Source organism: Lolium rigidum, chromosome 6 (genome assembly GCF_022539505.1).
Source record: "Lolium rigidum isolate FL_2022 chromosome 6, APGP_CSIRO_Lrig_0.1, whole genome shotgun sequence".
Classification (NCBI taxonomy): domain Eukaryota; kingdom Viridiplantae; phylum Streptophyta; class Magnoliopsida; order Poales; family Poaceae; genus Lolium; species Lolium rigidum.
Genome location: NC_061513.1, coordinates 258,530,973 through 258,551,356, shown reverse-complemented (window position 1 = coordinate 258,551,356; position 20,384 = coordinate 258,530,973). Strand labels below are relative to the sequence as shown.

Below are 20,384 nucleotides of genomic sequence, written 5' to 3'. Positions count from 1 at the left end.
TGCATGTCAAAACTTTTTTTTCTCGTTTTTGAGGCCACCTAGCCCGACGAAAGCGGCCAAAACGTCGCGTATGGTGGCCCGGGACGTGGTGCATCTCGAAATCTCGGGTTCGCCGGCCGAGTCAACGCAAATCCGCACCGCCGAGGGATGTAGGGCCCAGATGGCAGCCTCTCTGGCATTGTTTTTTTCTCGATCGCGCCATCTCGTTCAACGTTCTCCGATCGAGCCGTTTACGATGCGGGATCATGGGTCCCGCATGTCATCCTCTATGAACCAAAATTCTTTCTATTCTTGGATTTTTTTGACCCCCGATTTACGGCTACTTCCTTTTTCTTTTGATCCCTTGCCGCCTTGGAAACGTTGAGACCGCTGCTGCTAAATGGGACCCGCATGTCATCCTCTATGTGCAATCAACTTTCTTTTCTTGGAGTTTTTTTGGCACCCCAAATTTGGTCACTTGCCTTTTTCTTTCGATCCCCTGCCGCCTCTCAAACGGTGATACCGCTGCTGCTAAATGGGACCCGCATGTCATCCTCTATGTACTATAAAACTTTCTTTTCTTGAATTATTTTTGGCTCCTGATATTTTTTCACTTGCCTTTTTCTTTCGATCCCCTGCCGCCTCTCAAACGGTGATACCGCTGCTGCTAAATGGGACCCGCATGTCATCCTCTATGTACTATAAAACTTTCTTTTCTTGAATTATTTTTGGCACCTCAAATTTGGTCACTTGCCTTTTTCTTTCGATCCCCTGCCGCCTCTCAAACGGTGATACCGCTGCTCGCTAACTGGGACCCGCATGTCATCCTCTATGTACTATAAAACTTTCTTTTCTTGAATTATTTTTGGCACCTCATATTTGGTCACTTGCCTTTTTCTTTCAATCCCCTGCCGCCTCTCAAACGGTGATACCGCTGCTGCTAACTGGGACCCGCATGTCATCCTCTATGTACTATAAAACTTTCTTTTCTTGAATTATTTTTGGCACCTCATATTTGGTCACTTGCCTTTTCTTTCGATCTCATGCCACGTTTGAAACGTTGAGGAACCTGCAGGCTCATGGGACCCGCATGTCATCCTCTATGTACTATAAAAGTTCATTTTCTTGGTTTTTTTCACCCTCTGATTTTTGGCAATTTCTTTTTTCATTTGATCCCCTGCCGCCTCTCAAACGGTGATACCGCTGCTGCTAACCGGGACCCGCATGTCATCCTCTATGTACTATAAAACTTTCTTTTCTTGAATTATTTTTGGCACCTCATATTTGGTCACTTGCCTTTTTCTTTCGATCCCCTGCCGCCTCTCAAACGGTTCCCAAGTGTTGGTGTCCAAGTCTTCGAATAAGACCCGAAACCAAAACCTTCCATAAGAGGGGAAACCCTAGCCCAACTAGGACTCCCACCCAAAGGGTGGGATTTCCACCTCCCATGTGGGGGGTGGCCGGCCCCCTAAGGGGGAGTCCACTTGGGACTCCTCCCCACTAGGGTTGGCCGGCCATGGAGGTGGAGTCCCATGTGGACTCCACCTTCCTTGGTGGTTTCTTCCGGACTTTTCTAGAACCTTCTAGAACCTTCCATAGAACCTTCCGCGACATTTTATTCACATAAAATGACATCCTATATATGAATCTTATTCTCCGGACCATTCAGGAACTCCTCGTGATGTCTGGGATCACATCCGGGACTTCGAACAAATATTCCAACTCCATTCCATATTCAAGAACTACCATTTCAACATCCAACTTTAAGTGTGTCACCCTACGGTTCGAGAACTATGCGGACATGGTTGAGTACTCACTCCGACCAATAACCAATAGCGGGATCTGGAGATCCATAATGGCTCCCACATATTCAACGATGACTTTAGTGATCGAATGAACCATTCACATATATTACCAATTCCCTTTGTCTCGCGATATTTTACTTGTCCGAGGTTTGATCTTCGGTATCACTCTATACCTTGTTCAACCTCGTCTCCGACAAGTACTCTTTACTCGTACCGTGGTATGTGGTCTCTTATGAACTCATTCATATGCTTGCAAGACATTAGACGACATTCCACCGAGAGGGCCCGGAGTATATCTATCCGTCATCGGGATGGACAAATCCCACTTGTTGATCCATATGCCTCAACTCATACTTTCAGGATACTTAATCCCACCTTTATAGCCACCCATTTACGCAGTGGTGTTTGGTGTAATCAAAGTACCTTTCCAGGTATAAGTGATTTACATGATCTCATGGTCATAAGGACTAGGTAACTATGTATCGAAAGCTTATAGCAAATAACTTAATGACGAGATCTTATGCTACGCTTAATTGGGTGTGTCCATTATATCATTCACACAATGATATAACCTTGTTATTAATAACATCCAATGTTCATGATTATGAAACTAATCATCCATTAATCAACAAGCTAGTTTAAGAGGCATACTAGGGACTTCTTGTTTGTCTACATATCACACATGTACTAATGTTTCGGTTAATACAATTCTAGCATGATATATAAACATTTATCATAAACATAAAGATATAAATAATAACCACTTTATTATTGCCTCTAGGGCATATCTCCTTCGATCTCCCACTTGCACTAGAGTCAATAATCTAGATTACATTGTAATATACCTAACACCCATGGCATTCGGTGTTGGTCATGCTTTGCCCTAGGGAGAGCTTTAGTCAACGGATCTGCTACATTCGGATCGGTGTGTACTTTGCAAATCTTTACTTCTCCATCTTCGATGTACTCGCGAATCGAGTGGTAACGCAGCTTGATATGCTTCAGCCTCTTGTGTGACCTTGGCTCTTGTGCATTGGCGATGGCACCCATGTTATCACGAGTAAATGATTAATGGGTCCAATGCACTAGGAACCACACCGAGCTCTACAATGAACCTCTTCATCCATACCGCTTCGATGAAGCCTCCGAAGCCGCTATGTACTCGATTACTGTTGAAGACTTCGCCACCGTGCACATCGCTTCGAGCTTGCCCGGCTTGCTTGCAGCACCATTCAATATAAACACGTACCCGGATTGTGACTTAGAGTCATCGGGATCGGTGTTCCAACTTGCATCGGTGTAACTTGTTACAACGAGCTCTTGGTCACCTCCATAACAAAGAAACATATCCTTAGTTCTTTTCAAGTACTTCAGGATATTCTTGACCGCTGTCCGAGTGTTCCATTCCTGGATCACTTTGATATCTGCTAGTCAAACTAACGGCATGCGCTATATCCGGTCTTGTACATAGCATGGCATACATAATAGAGCCTATCTGCCGAAGCATAGGGGATCTGATTCATCCTTTCTCTTTCTTCTGCCGTAGCCGGTCCTTGAGTCTTACTCAAGACCTTGCACAGTAACATAGGTAAAAACCCTTTCTTACTTTCGTCCATTCTAAACTTCTTTAGAATCTTGTCCGAGTATGTACTCTGTGATAGCCCTATTAGGCGTCTTGATCTATCTCTATAAATCTTGATGCCTAATATATACGATGCTTCACCAAGGTCTTTCATTGAAAAACTGTTATTCAAATAACCTTTTACCTTTGCTTAATAGTTCTATATCATTCCCGATCAATAATATGTCATCTACATATAATATCGGGAATGCTACGGAGCTCCCACTCACTTTCTTGTAAATACGAGGCCTCTCCATGACACTTGTATAAACCCGAAGTCTTTGATCACCTTATCAAAGCGTCGGTTCCAACTTCTCGATGCTTGCTTCAGTCCATAGATTGAACGCTGAAGTTTGCATACTTTGTCGGCATTTTTAGGATCAACAAAACCTTTGGGTTGTACCATATACAACTCTTCCTCAATGTCTCCATTAAGGAACGCCGTTTTGACATCCATACGCCAAATCTCATAATCGAAAAATGCAGCTATTGCTAACAAAATCCTCACAGATTTTAGCTTCGCTACGGGTGAGAAAGTCTCATCGTAGTCAACTCCTTGAATTTGTCGGAAACCCTTTGCGACAAGTCGAGCTTTATAGACGGTAATATTACCATCGGCATCTGTTTTTCTCTTGAAGATCCATTTATTCTCGACGGCCTTTCGGCTATCGGGTAAGTCTACCAAAGTCCATACTTTGTTATCATACATGGATCCCATTTCGGATTTCATGGCTTCTTGCCATTTGTTGGAATACGGGCTCATCATCGCTTCTTCATACGTCGCGGGGTCCTCATCATTGTTATCCACAATCATGACATTTAGACAAGGATCATACCAATCGGGAGTGGTACGTTCCCTTGTCGATTGCGAGGTTCGATAGTTTCCTCGTTCGAAGTTTCATGATCACTATCATTAGCTTCCTCTGTTGCCGGTGTAGGCGGTACAGGTACATCTTCCGGTCTTCGCGCTACTACGATCACGCAGTATAGATTCATTAATCTCATCGAGTTCTACTTTTCTTCCGGTCACTTCTTTAGTGAGAAATTCTTTCTCAAGAAAGGTTCCGTTCTTAGCAACAAAGATTTTGCCTTCGGATCTGTGATAGAAAGTGTACCCTATAGTTTCCTTAGGGTATCCTATGAAGACGCATTTCTCCGCTTTGGGTTCTAGCTTGTCCGGTTGTAACCTTTTTACATAGGCTTCGCAACCCCAAACTTTAAGGAACGACGACTTAGGTTTCTTATTAAACCATAATTCATACGGTGTCGTTTCTACGGATTTTGATGGTGCTCTATTTAAAGTGAATGCGGCTGTCTCTAATGCATAACTCCAAAATGATAACGGCAAATCAGTAAGAGACATCATAGAACGAACCATATCTAAGAGAGTTCGATTACGACGTTCGGACACACCGTTTCGTTGTGGTGTTCCCGGCGGTGTCAATTGTGAAAGTATTCCGCATTTCTTTAAATGCATGCCAAACTCATAACTTAGATATTCACCTCCGCGATCGGATCGTAGAAATTTAATCTTCTTGTTACGTTGATTTTCTACTTCACTTTGGAATTCCTTAAACTTCTCAAAAGTTTCGGATTTATGTTTCATGAAATAGATATACCCATATCTACTCGGATCATCCGTGAAGGTTAGAACATAACGATAACCACCGCGCGATGCTACACTCATTGGTCCGCACACATCGGTATGTATGATTTCCAATAAGTCGGTAGCTCGCTCCATCATACCGAGAAAATGGAGTCTTAGTCATTTTTCCCATTAGACATGCTTCGCATCTATCAAGTGACTCAAAGTCAAGTGATTCAAGTAATCCATCGGTATGGAGTTTCTTCATGCGTTTCACTCCAATATGACCAAGACGACGAGTGCCACATATAAGTAGAATTATCATTCAATTTAATTCGCTTAGCATCAATGTTATGTATATGCGTATCACTACTATCGAGATCTAATAGAAATAAGCCATTCTTTTGTGGTGCTCGACCATAAAAGATATTATTCATAAAAATAGAACAACCATTATTCTCAGACTTGAATGAATAATCGTCTTGCATTAAACAAGATCCAGATATAATGTTCATGCTCAACGCAGGTACATAATAACAATTATTTAGGCATAAAACTAATCCCGAAGGTAGATGTAGAGGAAGTGTGCCGACTGCGATCACATTGACCTTGGATCCGTTTCCAACGCGCATCGTCACTTCATCTTTCGGCGGTTGTCGTTTATTCTTTAGTTCCTGTTTCGAGTTACAAATATGAGCAACCGAACCGAGTATCAAATACCCAGGTACTAGAACGAGAACTAGTGAGATAAACATCTATAACATGTATATCAGATATACCTTCTTTCTTCTTCTTGACAAGGCCGCTCTTCGGATCCGCCAAATACTTGGAGCAATTACGCTTCCGGTGTCCCTTCTCCTTGCGGTAATAGCACTCGGCATCGGGCTTAGGGCCGTTCTTAGGTTTCATAGGAGGCGTGGCAGCTTTCTTGCCACCCTTCTTGAATTTTCCCTTAGACTTGCCCTGTTTCTTGAAGCTGGTGGTCTTGTTGACCATCAACACTTGGTGCTCTTTCTTGATCTCAATCTCAGCAGCTTTTAGCATGCCAAAGAGTTCGAGTAACTCCTTGTTCATGTTCTGCATATTGTAGTTCATCACAAAGTTCTTATAACTTGGTGGCGGTGATTGAAGGACACGATTAATCCCCGATCTGTTAGGAATCACTATTCCCAAGTCAGCGAGTTTCTTCGCATGCCCGGTCATGGCGAGCATGTGCTCACTAATGGAGCTGCCTTCTTCCATCATACAGCTGAAGAAATGTTTCGATGCTTCATAGCATTCCACGGCCGCATGAGTCTCAAAAATAGCTTTCAGCTCATTCATCAACTCATGAGGATCGTGGTGCTCAAAACGTTTTTGAAGATCGGATTCCGAGACTGCACGAGGATGGCACACCTGAACTTGAGAGTACCGAGTTTTCCGAGTCTCGTAAACAGCTTTTACTTCATCGGTTTCGGTTTCGCAGGAGGGTCACCTAGCGGTGCATCAAGCACATATTGCAGATTTCCGCCGGAGAGGAAGATCATCACATGACGGAACCGATCGGTGAAGTTGCTACCGTTGCTCTTAAGCTTTTCTTTCTCTAGGAAGCTGGTTAAAATTGATTGAGGACGCCATCTCTACAACATATATTTGCAATAGTTTAGACTAAGTTTATGACAAATTGAGTTCAAATTTTAATTCAATATAATTAAAAATCTAGGTGAACTCCCACTCAAAACAATATCCCTCGCATTGTCTTAGTGATCACACGAACCAAATCCATCGCACCTCAAATCGATCATCACGAGAAAAGGTGTAATTTCAACGGCGAACACTCAAAGTGTTCATCATATCAATCATATGATTCATGCTCTACCTTTCGGTATCACGTGTTCCGAGACCATGTCTGTACATGCTAGGCTCGTCAAGGCCACCTTAGTATCCGCATGTGCAAAACTGTCTTGCACCCGTTGTATGTACTTATCGAATCTATCACACCCGATCATCACGAGATGCTTCGAAACGATAAGACTTGATAACGGTGCTACTAAGGATGAACACTTTATTATCTTGAGATTTTAGTGAGGGATCATCTTATAATGCTACCGTCGCGATCTAAGCAAAATAAGATGCATAAAAGGATTAACATCACATGCGAGTTCATATGTGATATGATATGGCCCTTTTTGTCTTTGCGCCTTTGATCTTCATCTCCAAAGCACGGACATGATCTCCATCATCTTCGGGCATGATCTCCATCATCGTCGGCGAAGCACCAAGGTCAATGGCGCCGTCTTCATGATTGTCCTCCATGTAGCAACTATTACAACTACTTTGAAATACTACTCAACATGAAATTTAAAAACAACCATAAGGCTCTGCCGGTTGCCACAATACAATAATGATCATCTCATACATATTCATCATCACATTATGGCCATATCACATCACCAAACCACTGCAAAAACAAGTTAGACGCTCTCTAATTTGGTTTGCATATTTTACGTGGTTTAGGGTTTTCGATATAGATCTAATCTACCTACGAACATGAACCACAACGTTGATACTAATGTTGTCAATAGAAGAGTAAATTGAATCTTTACTATAGTAGGAGAGACAGACACCCGCAAAGCCTCTTATGCAATACAAGTTGCATGTCGAACGAGGAACAAGTCTCATGAACGCGGTCATGTAAAGTTAGTCCGAGCCGCTTCATCCCACTATGCCATAAAGATGTAAAGTACTCAACTAAAGATAACAAGAGCATCAACGCCCACAAACCATTGTGTTCTACTCGTGCAACCATCTATGCATAGACACGGCTCTGATACCACTGTAGGACAACGTTGCATAGAAAACAAAAAATTTCCTACCGCGAACACGCAATCCAAGCCAAGATGCAATCTAGAAGACGGTAGCAACGAGGGGGTATCGAGTCTCACCCTTGAAGAGATTCCAAAGCCTACAAGAGGAGGCTCTTGTTGCTGCGGTAGACGTTCACTTGCCGCTTGCAAAAGCGCATAGAAGATCTTGATCACGATCGGTTCCGGCGCCACGAACGGGCAGCACCTCCGTACTCGGTCACACGTTCGGTTGTTGATGAAGACGACGTCCACCTCCCCGTTCCGGCGGGCAGCGGAAGTAGTAGCTCCTCTTGAATCCGACAGCACGACGGCGTGGTGTCGGTGGCGGTGAAGAAGTCCGGCGGAGCTTCGCTAAGCTATGCGGGCAATATGGAGGAGAGGAGCTTGGCTAGGGTTTGGGAGGGGTGGCCGGCCACTCTATGGGGGGCGGCCAGCTTGTGGTCTTGGGGTGGCCGGCCCCCTCCCTTGGCCCCTCATTATATAGGTGGATCCCAAGTGTTGGTGTCCAAGTCTTCGAATAAGACCCGAAACCAAAACCTTCCATAAGAGGGGAAACCTAGCCCAACTAGGACTCCCACCCAAAGGGTGGGATTTCCACCTCCCATGTGAGGGGTGGCCGGCCCCCTAAGGGGGGTCCACTTGGGACTCCTCCCCACTAGGGTTGGCCGGCCATGGAGGTGGAGTCCCATGTGGACTCCACCTTCCTTGGTGGTTTCTTCCGGACTTTTCTAGAACCTTCTAGAACCTTCCATAGAACCTTCCGCGACATTTTATTCACATAAAATGACATCCTATATATGAATCTTATTCTCCGGACCATTCCGGAACTCCTCGTGATGTCCGGGATCACATCCGGGACTTCGAACAAATATTCCAACTTCATTCCATATTCAAGAACTATCATTTCAACATCCAACTTTAAGTGTGTCACCCTACGGTTCGAGAACTATGCGGACATGGTTGAGTACTCACTCCGACCAATAACCAATAGCGGGATCTGGAGATCCATAATGGCTCCCACATATTCAACGATGACTTTAGTGATCGAATGAACCATTCACATATATTACCAATTCCCTTTGTCTCGCGATATTTTACTTGTCCGAGGTTTGATCTTCGGTATCACTCTATACCTTGTTCAACCTCGTCTCCGACAAGTACTCTTTACTCGTACCGTGGTATGTGGTCTCTTATGAACTCATTCATATGCTTGCAAGACATTAGACGACATTCCACCGAGAGGGCCCGGAGTATATCTATCCGTCATCGGGATGGACAAATCCCATTGTTGATCCATATGCCTCAACTCATACTTTCCGGATACTTAATCCCACCTTTATAGCCACCCATTTACGCAGTGGTGTTTGGTGTAATCAAAGTACCTTTCCGGTATAAGTGATTTACATGATCTCATGGTCATAAGGACTAGGTAACTATGTATCGAAAGCTTATAGAAAATAACTTAATGACGAGATCTTATGCTACGCTTAATTGGGTGTGTCCATTATATCATTCACACAATGATATAACCTTGTTATTAATAACATCCAATGTTCATGATTATGAAACTAATCATCCATTAATCAACAAGCTAGTTTAAGAGGCATACTAGGGACTTCTTGTTTGTCTACATATCACACATGTACTAATGTTTCGGTTAATACAATTCTAGCATGATATATAAACATTTATCATAAACATAAAGATATAAATAATAACCACTTTATTATTGCCTCTAGGGCATATCTCCTTCATCGAGCGACGTCGGTGTCCGTCACGGGTCCGACGGACTTCGTCGTCGATGGCGACGGCTACAGGACGCTCCAGGCCAAACGACCGTGTCTGGGAGGTAGCTGGAACCATGGTGGTTGTGGGTGAGAAAGGGCAGGGTGATGGGAGGTCAACAGCGATGGGGAACGTCGTGCTCTGGCGTGCGCGGTGATCGCGTCCGTGCGCGCGCTGGCGTCCCTAGGTGACGTGGGCGCGTCCTGGCCTGGGCAGAGCTGGTCTCTCCTTGGCCAGGGCGTGTACCGTCGTGCTCAAGAGAGTGAGGGTACCTCCAGGACATGGTGAGGTAAGCCAGGGATAAGAGGAGAGAGGGGTGGCATGGTGAGTGACATGGGCATGGCATTGTCATGATCACTAGGTGAGCAGTGATGCAAATGCATGGCATTATCCAGAGGGTGCAAGGGGACACTAATGATCACAAATGGAGTGATGGTTTAGGCTAAAACCCACTGGTTTTTAGAGTGTATGCACTTCTCTGATTTGTGCACACCAAGTGTTTGACAAAATGTCCGCAAGAGATTTTATTTTGAATTTTGCCAAAATATTTCATGGGTGTGACTCTAATATTATTTGACATCTCTTGGTGGCATTGGTTTGCAAAATGAGGTTGGTTTGATGAAAATCAAATTTGAGGTGATCTTGAATCTGTCTCAATGTTGTCACTTTGGTTGCTTATTATAAGCATTTGAGAATAACTCAGCAAGGTTGGTCAACACCAATGTGATCACCTTGATGTGTTCTTGGATGATGGGCAAAAAGATTTTGGTGCTTGGTTGAGAAAAGAATAACCACAGTGGCTCAAAGTAGGCATCCTGATAATATTTTCAGAAGTGACCATTATCACATGTGCCTTGATTTTTCTTTTTCTTTTTATTTGTTTTGCTTTTCTTTGACTCAAATGTTATTGTTTTGGGTTCAATGAGTACTATGTTGAGTTTATTAATGTTTTCAAACCATCTAAGCAAAGTAAACATGGCATAGGTTAATATTTGCAAATGTGGCCATATGCTCATACATGATTCTATTTTTATATTTTATTTTCTTTTGCTTTGTTTATCTTTGATCCAATAGGCATGGTTTTGGGTTTAGAAACATATCAAACAAACATTTATGGCAACATCAAAACATTCATGTATGAACACTATGCACACAATTTAAAATCAATCCAAGTTTTTGTTGGCTCAAAATTTTGGAATAAGGGAAATTTATTTTTCTTTGTTTTGAAATTTTGGGGTGTTACACACCACCTTGGAGGCGTTGCCGCAAGACTCCTCCTCCTTTGAATCCTCAAGTTCTGCTTGGATGATGGCCCGTCGTCAAGTTCCTCCTCGAGCTGCAGCTTTGGTGCGGTGGACGCTTGTTGGCGCGGACATGGTAATGGTCGCTCTGGTGCAACAGAAGAAAAGTTGAAGCCATTGCATTTCGAAAATTTCATCTACTTCTCTCTAGGTTTTCTGCACGTTCCACTCAAAATAAAAGAAAAAACCCTTTGTAATTCGCAAAAAAGGACCCTTTGTCGCACGTTATTAACTTGTCGGTGTAGAAGGATAGAGGGAGAAGAGATTGGCGGAATATGATGGATGTTGTATTGCACCTCATGGGTGAGTATATATAGAGTACAAGACTTGAAAGCTAAGAAACCTCCTAGGGAGAATATGGAAACAATCCTAATACAATCCCGTGTAATCTATAACTACCAAATATACTCTAACACTCCCCCGCAGTCGTAGCGGTAGCGACGTGAACAACAGTAGCGTCGCGGACGGTCAGACAGGAGAGAAGCCGAAGGTAGGAAGCAACGGGCTGACACTCCCCCGCAGTCATAGCGGGAGCGTCGTGGACGGAGTTGCGTCGCGGATGCTTGGACTGTAGAGGAAGCTGGTGAGGCGCAGGCGAGGTGGTAGCCCTTGTGCCGATGTCGAGGGAGCCGAGAGCGTTGGGTGGTGCAACCTTGGTCGGGGTAGCCGCGCGAGGGATGCCGTGGTCGATGTCGTCGTGGGTGCCGGTGTCGAGGTAGCCGCACATGAAGCCGCAAGCGCATAGTGCGCGAGGAGAGTGACGGAGACGCGTCGAGGCAGTCGTGGAGATGGTCGATGCCGAAGTCGATGCGGTCCGAGCCGTCGAGGACGAGGTGCGGCCCTAGTTTTGCCAGAACCAGGCGCACGTCGGGGACGAAGGCATACTTCGGTTTTGCCAGAACCGAGTACACATAGAAGAAGTCGGTGACGCGGTCGAGGCAGTCGTAGAGGCGATGCCGAAGAAGACGTTGTCGAAGCCGATGAAGGCAAGACGTCCGACGCGAGTTTGCCAGACTCGGGAACGTGTCGGGGACGAAGGCACTTCCGGTGTTGCCAGTACCGGGCATGCGAGGGTAGGGAACATTACAAAGTGCGCGCCATGTCGGAGTAGACTAGTAGAGGAGGTCTCGACGACGGGTGTCGGAGAAGAGGAGCAGGTGGTGTAGTCGGGGAAGAGGCGAGTCTCGACGACGGGTGTCGGAGTAGAGTAGCAGGTGACGTAGTCGGGGAAGAGGCGAGGACGCTGGCGGCGAAGCTGTAGTGTACGAAGACGTAGAAGGCGGCGAACCCAGCGGTGACCAGGGGTGGTCAAGCTGGACGCCTAGATGGGCGTTGCGGTGGTCGGCGAGCCCAGCGCGACCTGAAGAGGTTGGCGAGCCCAGCGGCGACCTGGGGTGGGGGCGCGGCGGCGGTACACGAAGTAGGCGAGGAAGACCCAGCGGCGTGACGAAGACCATGCGCGGATGGAGGCGACCCGCGCCGAAGGGGCGGCGCGCGTGGTGGCCTCGGACATCGACGCGCGGGGGACGGCGAAGGCGACCGCGTGCGGCGACGCCACGGCCTGAGGGGCTGGCGTAGCTGCAGGGCGCGAGTCGGTGCAGCGGTGGGACGCCACCAGCGATGTACGCGCCTCAGAAGGCGCGTCGTTGGCTAGCAGCGTGGACCAAAGGCGGCGGCGCTGCGACCTGAAGGGGCGACGCAGCGGCAGCCCGTAGCTCGATCGGTGGTAGGCGCGTGCTCGGGGACGTGCTTGGCGGAGACGTGCGCGCGGTCGGTTGATCAGACCGACGGCGGCGCTGTACGCGCCATAGCGTGGACGACGTGCCGCAGATTGGAGTCGTTGGCGACGTTGTCGGTGATGTCCCGGGCGATGACGGCAAAGACTGACCGGCGATGGAGACCGCGCGGGCGAGACAGCCTGCTGCGTCGCACGTAGGCGTCCCGTGTGTGACGCGTGCGGCCGTGCCGCGCGGTTGATGAAGATGGCCGGTATAGATCGATGTCGTTGTCGGAGTAGAGGCGCGCGGTGACGGCGGTGGTGGGCGACTCAATCCGATCTATGATCGGTAAACCAAAAAAGAAAACGCCGGTCGAGCGACCGGCGGAGCAAAAAGAAAACCAATCTACGGATTGGAAAAAAAGACTCGAGGGCAGCGGATCAACGGATCGGCGGACGAACCCTCATACGAGTTGCGCGGCCCCCGGAGTAGATCATGGAGATCGACCTCCCCGGGGGCGGCGCGGCGCGGAAACTTTGCGGCGGTTAGGTCAAGGAGCGTGCCGCTCTGATACCATGTAGAAGGATAGAGGGAGAAGAGATTGGCGGAATATGATGGATGTTGTATTGCACCTCATGGGTGAGTATATATAGAGTACAAGACTTGAAAGCTAAGAAACCTCCTAGGGAGAATATGGAAACAATCCTAATACAATCCCGTGTAATCTATAACTACCAAATATACTCTAACAGTCGGTACAAACTCAGACTCGTGACCGATTCGGACTCGAATATGTGTCCATCGACCGCGCTGCCGACTTCCCCTGATTTATACAGTATATATTTGGGCGCGTGCCGCATCTCTAGTATTCTTTGACCCACCGATCGATTCATCCGATTAGTACACGCGATATATCCGATCGATCAAGTTCTATCGGAGTGAGAGCGATCGCAATAATGGTGACTAGCAGCAAAACCGTGATGCTCCGCAGCTCGGACGGCGAGGAGCTCGTGGTCCAGGCAGAGACTATGGCGGCGGCGTCCATGCTGATCCGGGACATGCTGGAGGACGACGGCGCGGGCGCCGGCGTGATCCCGCTGCCTAAGGTGACCGGCCGCATCCTCGCTCGCGTTGTCGACTACTGCACCTGTCACTACGCGGCCGGGCATGCCGTCGTCAACCCCGACCTGGAGCGCTTCGACGCCGACTTCGTCGGCGGAATGGACCATGACACGTTGATGAGCCTCATCCTCGCCGCCAACTACCTCGACGTGCAGGGTCTCTTGGGCCTGGCCTGTAAGACGGTGGCCGATCGGACGAGTCGTCGGAAGACGCCGGAGAAGCAGGTCTCCTCCGCTCTCGCTCCACCCAGAGTGCCAATGGAATTGCACGCTGGCAACCGCGAGCGACTCGTCGCTGCGCTCCGTGCCCATCTCTCCGCCTCCACCCGCCCTCTCCGTGGCCTTGTCCTCCTCCAGGGCGGCGAGGAGCGGACTCGTGACTCTACCGATCACGTCGAGCTTTTCAGGCAGGAGAGCTACTTCGCCTATCTCTTCGGCGTGCGAGAGCCCGGCTTCTATGGCGCAGTCGACATTGCCTCCGGGCAGTCCATCCTATTCGCTCCAAGGTTGCCACCTGCCTACGCTGTCTGGATGGGTCAAATAAAACCATCGTCTTATTTCAAGGATATGTACAAGGTTGACAAGGCCTTCTATGTTGATGAGCTTGCACAGGTTTTGCAAAATCAGTTCAGTGATGAGCGTGGGAAGCCTCTTCTTTTCCTCTTACATGGAAAGAGCACCGACAGTGGAAATTACTCGAAACCTGCTAGCTTTGAAGGCATGGACAAGTACTTCGACACCGACTCGACCACGCTTCATCCTATCATAACTGAGTGTCGTGTTATAAAGTCTGACATGGAGCTTGCCGTCCTTCAGTACGCTAATGATGTTAGCTCGGAAGCACACATTGAGGTTATGAGACAAGCAAAACCAGGAATGAAGGAATTTCAATTAGAAAGCATCTTTCTTCATCACGCTTACATGTACGGAGCCTGCCGACATTGCTCCTACACTTGTATATGTGCTACCGGAGAGAACAGTTCTGTACTACATTATGGACATGCTGCAGCTCCAAATGACCGAACACTAATGGACGGAGACATGGCTCTGATGGACATGGGAGCTGAATACCATTTCTATGGCTCCGACATCACATGTTCATACCCTATAAATGGGAGATTTAACAGACACCAGACGGTAGTATACAATGCTGTCCTTGAGGCTCATAATGCCGTTATATCACACATGCGCCCGGGAGTAAAATGGATTGATATGCACAAGCTGGCAGAGCAAAGAATATTGGAATCTTTAGAGAAAGAAAACATCATCCAAGGTGATATTGGCGATATGATGGCTCGAAGGCTGGGAGCTCTTTTCATGCCTCATGGTCTTGGACACTTACTTGGAATTGACACCCATGATGTTGGAGGCTACCCTGAAGGCTCGGAGAGGCCAAAGGAGCCAGGACTAAGCGCCTTGCGAACCATTAGAGAACTTAAAGAAGGGATGGTTATTACTGTCGAACCAGGCTGTTACTTCATTGATGCTTTGCTGGGGCCCGTTAGAGATGACCCAATTTCCTCAAAGTTCTTCAAGTGGGAAGAGATTGAAAATTATAAAAGGTTTGGTGGCGTTCGTATTGAGAGTAATTTGTATGTGACGGCCCGAGGATGCAAGAACATGACAAATTGCCCAAGAGAGACCTGGGAAATCGAAGCGGTGATGGCTGACGCGCATTGGCCTTTGCGAGCTAAGAACTAGAGATTATGTCGCTGTTTATGTGGGTTTTCGGTTTACCTTTTTTTCAGTTGAATTAGCGATGTCCTTCCTGTATAGCTGTTCCATAGAGGCATAGACAATGTGGTTCGCATTCAGCTAGTTACAAGACGGTTCTCAAGTGCACTTACTTTACCATAATGCATACACCTTGTATTTTACGACAACCAGATCACACATGGCAGTTTTTTACAATGTACATTATTGTATGATATTAACGATATTGTACTGAGCATCTTTCAGCAATACATGTGAGTGTGGTACGTGGACGCAAGATGGTTTTACAGCAAAGGGTTTTTGACAAAAAAAAAATGCAATAAGCTAAACTTCGGATTTAGGAGTCGAAATTATTACCATACCGGGTTTACCATACCAAAACGACAGGGTTCGCGTCCCCGATGAATAAGATTCGATCTAGAGATGCGGATCCTGTTGTTTCCTGTTTTTGCCAGCCTCCAAATCCTGTCCCCCGTTTTTGCCCCCGTTTCTTCTCTACAGGAAACTTGGCAGCTATGGCTCAGACCAGATTATATTTCTAAAACGGGAAACATGTGGAGCACAAATCTTTGCCAAAAACAGCAATAGCTGGCACACGTGGGCCGGCCTGCTACAGTATTATTAATCCTAAGCCCGATGGTTGTACCTGCGCCAGACTGCAACCACGCCAACTTTTTACCGATTTCAACCTGTTCTTCCACGAAAAAATTCACGAGCTTGACCGGAAAAAGCTTGAGCACGTTCCTCTGAAAATAGATTTTGAGAAGGCAAAGGCGTACGGCAAGTTAAACTCGTATTTTTACAACAAGCACTACCAACTTAGGTATGAAAGACTTTGATCCTAAATGGTGCAAGACTAAATGGTGCAAGATTCAATACCCTGCACATACTGCAAATCACTTGCAATATCCAAGCATATATACATGACAATGACATAATTCGACTTTTCTCACTGGACAAATGCAAGTGTACAATCTTCAAACAAGATACTTCTTCTCAGATCCTACTAGTAAGAGGGAAATCATGCGCCATCCATGAAGACTCTCACGTCATCCACTAAAGTCATTGGCCATGAGGGAGACGACCTTTTTGACTGCCGGTCTGGCGAACAGATCCTCCAGCCACGCCCTGACACGAGGGTACGAGTCGAACACCGCCGCGTATGGCATCTCCATGAAGTAGTGCGCCTCGGGGACATGGCTGAGGTCCGCCAGGCTCACGAAATCCCCCGCCAGGTACCTGCGCTTCGTCAGCCGGGCCTCGTACACGTCCAGCACCTTCCTCAGCTTCTCGATGCTCTCGCCGATGATGGTTTCGTCGGGAGTACCGCCCAGCGCCGGCACGACGCGGTGCTGGAAGAAGACCGAGCTCATGGCGGGGTCGTACTGGAGGGCCTCCACGTCCAGCCATACGTCCACGAGCGCGGACTCCTCGGGGTCGCCTTCCCTCAGCAGGTTGACCTCGTTTTTTTAGAAACCAGGCAACACTGCCCGACTTTAACTTAATAAAGCCACACGGTAACAAGGTTATGATTACACACTGCTGGGCTTTACAGCTTGGCCACCATGAAGTTCAGGAAAAACAATGAGAACTAACATAAGACTAGACCCAGAAATCATAGCCTGGAAGCAAGAACGCCTGGAGAGAATCTCGCACGCCCGGACCCGTCCCGAGCCACGTCCTACTTCTTCAGACCACCGGCGGCTTGAGCTGCACGTACAGCTCCCTTAGCTCGCGTGCCATCCAGCTTAGCCCCTCCTTTTCTCTTGCCTTGGCCTTTAGGCTCCACAACTGCAAGAAAATGATGATTTTGTAAAGAATGTCAGCCGGGTTAGAAATAAGTTTCTTTTCAATCGCAAGTTTGTTGCGCACATTCCATAAGGCCCAAGACTGAGCTAAGAAAAACACCCACAGCAACCTCCTAGGGTAACCCGAAAAACCAGAGAGGATAGCATGAAACTGTGCAAAATTGGCCGGGCACCAATTGCACCCAAGCAACTGGCGCAAGGCCGACCAAGAGAACGTCGCCAGAGAGCAGGCGAAGAAAATGTGACTCGTGTCTTCCGGCGCACCACAAAGCGCACAGAGGCCATTGGAAGGGCCGTGTCTGGTCAGGATTTGTTGGCCCGTCGGCAGCTTGTCAAGCGCCAACTGCCACGAGAAGATCTTAATCTTGAGAGGGAGTTTGGCTTCCCACATGTCCTTAGCATGGGCAACCGTCGTGCCCCGGGAAAGTTGGGCGTACATGGATTTGACTGTATAGGAACCAGAAGGGTCAAGGTGCCAGGACACTTGGTCTTGGTCTGTACTAAGAAACACCGAGGTTAGCAACCCCTGTAGCTCCCCCCAAAGGCGCAAACCTTCCTGATCCAGGGATCTCCGGAAGCGGATATGTAGCTCGTCATGGTGGAGGGCTTCTGCAACCGAGATGTCAGGGTTATCACAGATGGCAAAGAGCAAAGGGAATGCATCCATGATGGGGCCCCTCCCAATCCACCAATCCTTCCAGAAATTGGTGCGGATACCATTCCCGACCTCATGTTTTGCACCGACTTTAAATAGATGTTTGATTTTATGCAGACTTTTCCAGAAGGGGGAACCACCGCGGCCTGAACCCGCGAACAAGTCAGAGGCGTCATCGTACTTGGCACGGATGATTCGAGCCCAGATCGTGTCAACTTCCTGATATAGCCTCCAGATCCACTTGAGGAGAAGAGCTAAGTTCATTTTCTTGGTGTTTAGCAGGCCTAGGCCCCCAACCTCTTTGGGGCGGCAGACCGCCGGCCAATTCACCAGGTGATATTTCCTCTTAGGGCCAGCTCCTTCCCAAAAGAACTTGGACCGATGCGAGTCAAACCTGGCATGAATCCCATCATGCAGAAGAAACAATCCCATCGCAAAGATTGGAAGATTGTCAAGGCAGGAGTTGGAGAGGATGAGCCTCCCCCCAGAGGACAGCAGTCTACCCACCCAGGGCTCAATCTTACCAGCAAGCTTCCTAACCAAGAACAGCCATTGCTCAAGCGTAAGTTTCCTGTCTGAAATTGGCATTCCTAAATAGATAAACGGGAAGCTGCCGAGTTTGCAGTTCAGCTTGTTGGCAATGCTGAATCTCTCGCTGGTACGCTGTCCCAGGACGAACACTTCACTTTGTGGTAGTTGATTTTGAGCCCGGACATATCTTCGAAGCACATCAGGAGGAACTTAAGGTTCGCGATATCCTCGTCCGAACCTTGGATGAGGATAAGCGTGTCGTCGGCATATTGTAGGTGGGTGATACCTCCTGGCAGCAAGTGAGAAACTAACCCATGGATGTGGCCTGCCGACGCCGCGGCAGATAAGATCCCAGAGAGCGCTTCTCCGATAAAATTGAAGAGCAATGGGGAGAGGGGATCTCCCTGGCGAACCCCTCTCTTATTCCTAAAAAACGGACCCACCTCACCGTTAATAGAGATCGCAGTTTGTCCCCCGGAGACAAGCTGCAAAATCCTGTGGATGTAACCTGCGTCAAAGCCTTTGCAGCGGAGAACTTCCCCCAGGAAGTCCCAGTTTACCCTGTCATACGCTTTTTCGAAGTCTAGCTTGAGAAGCACCCCGCTGTGCTTCCTTTTCCGGATGTCGTGAATGATTTCCAAGAGAGCGAGAGGGCCGTCGAGGATATTTCTTCCCTTAATAAAGGCAGTTTGGTTCGGGGAGATGATTCTGTGGGCGATAGGGTCAAGCTTGGAGGCATACGCTTTGGAGATGATCTTGAAGATAACATTGATCAGGGCAATCGGTCGGTACTGAGAGATTTGTTCCGCCCCCGGAACTTTCGGGATGAGCGACAGAATGCCAAAGTTTAGTCTGGAAATGTCAATGCGCCCCAGCACAAAGTCATTGAGGATGTGCAGGATGCCATGTTTGGTCTGATGCCAGAAGCGCTTGAAGAAAGCCACAGGGAAGCCATCCGGACCCGGAGCGGTGTCGGTTTTCATCTCTTTGACAATGGCTTCGAGTTCCGATTCAGAGAAGGTACGCACCAAGTCCCTATTTTCCTCCTCTGAAACACGCGCTTCCTCACCCCAGGAGGAAGGCGCCAGCCCACAAACCCTTGGAGCTGAGGAACCCAGGAGGTCCCTATAGAACTCGTAAATGTGTTTTTGGATCTGCTTAGGTTCGGATATGATTCCACCGTCTGTTCGAAGCTTAGAAATATTACATTTTCTTCTTCTCCCATTGGCTACCGCATGGAAGTAGGCCGTGTTTGCATCCCCTTGCAACGCCCACCTCACTCTGCCGCGCTGACGCCAATGTTCCTCCTCCATTCTGTAGATATGCAACAGCTGCTCCTCCAAGTGGTATCTCGAGGCCCAGGCATCCTCGTCAAGGCCTGTGGCGTCGGCCAGCACATCAAGCTCGGCGATCCTGGTCAGCAGTGCGACTTTCTCAGCCTTAGAATCCCTTCGAAGGTTCTGACTCCAACCCCTAAGCAACTGCCTAAGGCCAGAGGACATGAAGTTCCACCAATCAATGATGTCGCGGCCGCCCACCTTGGTCAACAATCTCTCCCAAGATTGCTGGACCAAGGGGATAAACTCCTGGCGCTCGAACCAGCTTGTTTCGAAGAAAAATCTGTTGGAGCGCACTGGGAAACCCTCTCCAGTGTCGAAGACAAGCGGTGTATGATCGGATCCCAGGCTGGTCTCAGCAGACAGGGAACACAGAGGAAAAATCGCTTCAAACGAGGCAGAAACGAACACGCGATCTAGAGCAGAACGGACCGGATTGAGTTGGTGGTTAGACCAAGTAAACCGAGCTCCCGTGCGCGGAATCTCCCTCATAGCCCAGGCCGCAATGGAGTTGTTGAACAAGTCAATCAGTGGCCAGTTAAGGTTGTCATTGCTCTTATCCTCAGCAGCTCTGATCAG

The 20,384-nt window shown here is 47.9% G+C and overlaps 2 protein-coding genes across 2 annotated transcripts; both read left to right on the top strand.

Annotated features, from left to right (window-relative positions):
- Positions 1 to 13,596: 13,596 nt before the first annotated feature.
- On the top strand, positions 13,597 to 13,992 carry LOC124664009 (SKP1-like protein 4; the record flags this gene model as incomplete). The annotated part of the gene is made up of 1 exon (XM_047201623.1): positions 13,597 to 13,992. A coding segment is annotated over exon 1 (396 nt), but the record flags the coding sequence as incomplete, so codon positions are not given.
- A 3-nt stretch (positions 13,993 to 13,995) lies between these two features.
- Positions 13,996 to 19,932, top strand: LOC124664008 (xaa-Pro dipeptidase-like). The gene is made up of 2 exons (XM_047201622.1): positions 13,996 to 15,450; positions 19,831 to 19,932. Exons 1-2 carry the CDS (start codon positions 14,020 to 14,022, stop codon positions 19,930 to 19,932), a joined length of 1,533 nt encoding a protein of 510 aa, XP_047057578.1. The 5' UTR covers positions 13,996 to 14,019.
- The last annotated feature ends 452 nt before the right edge of the window (positions 19,933 to 20,384 follow it).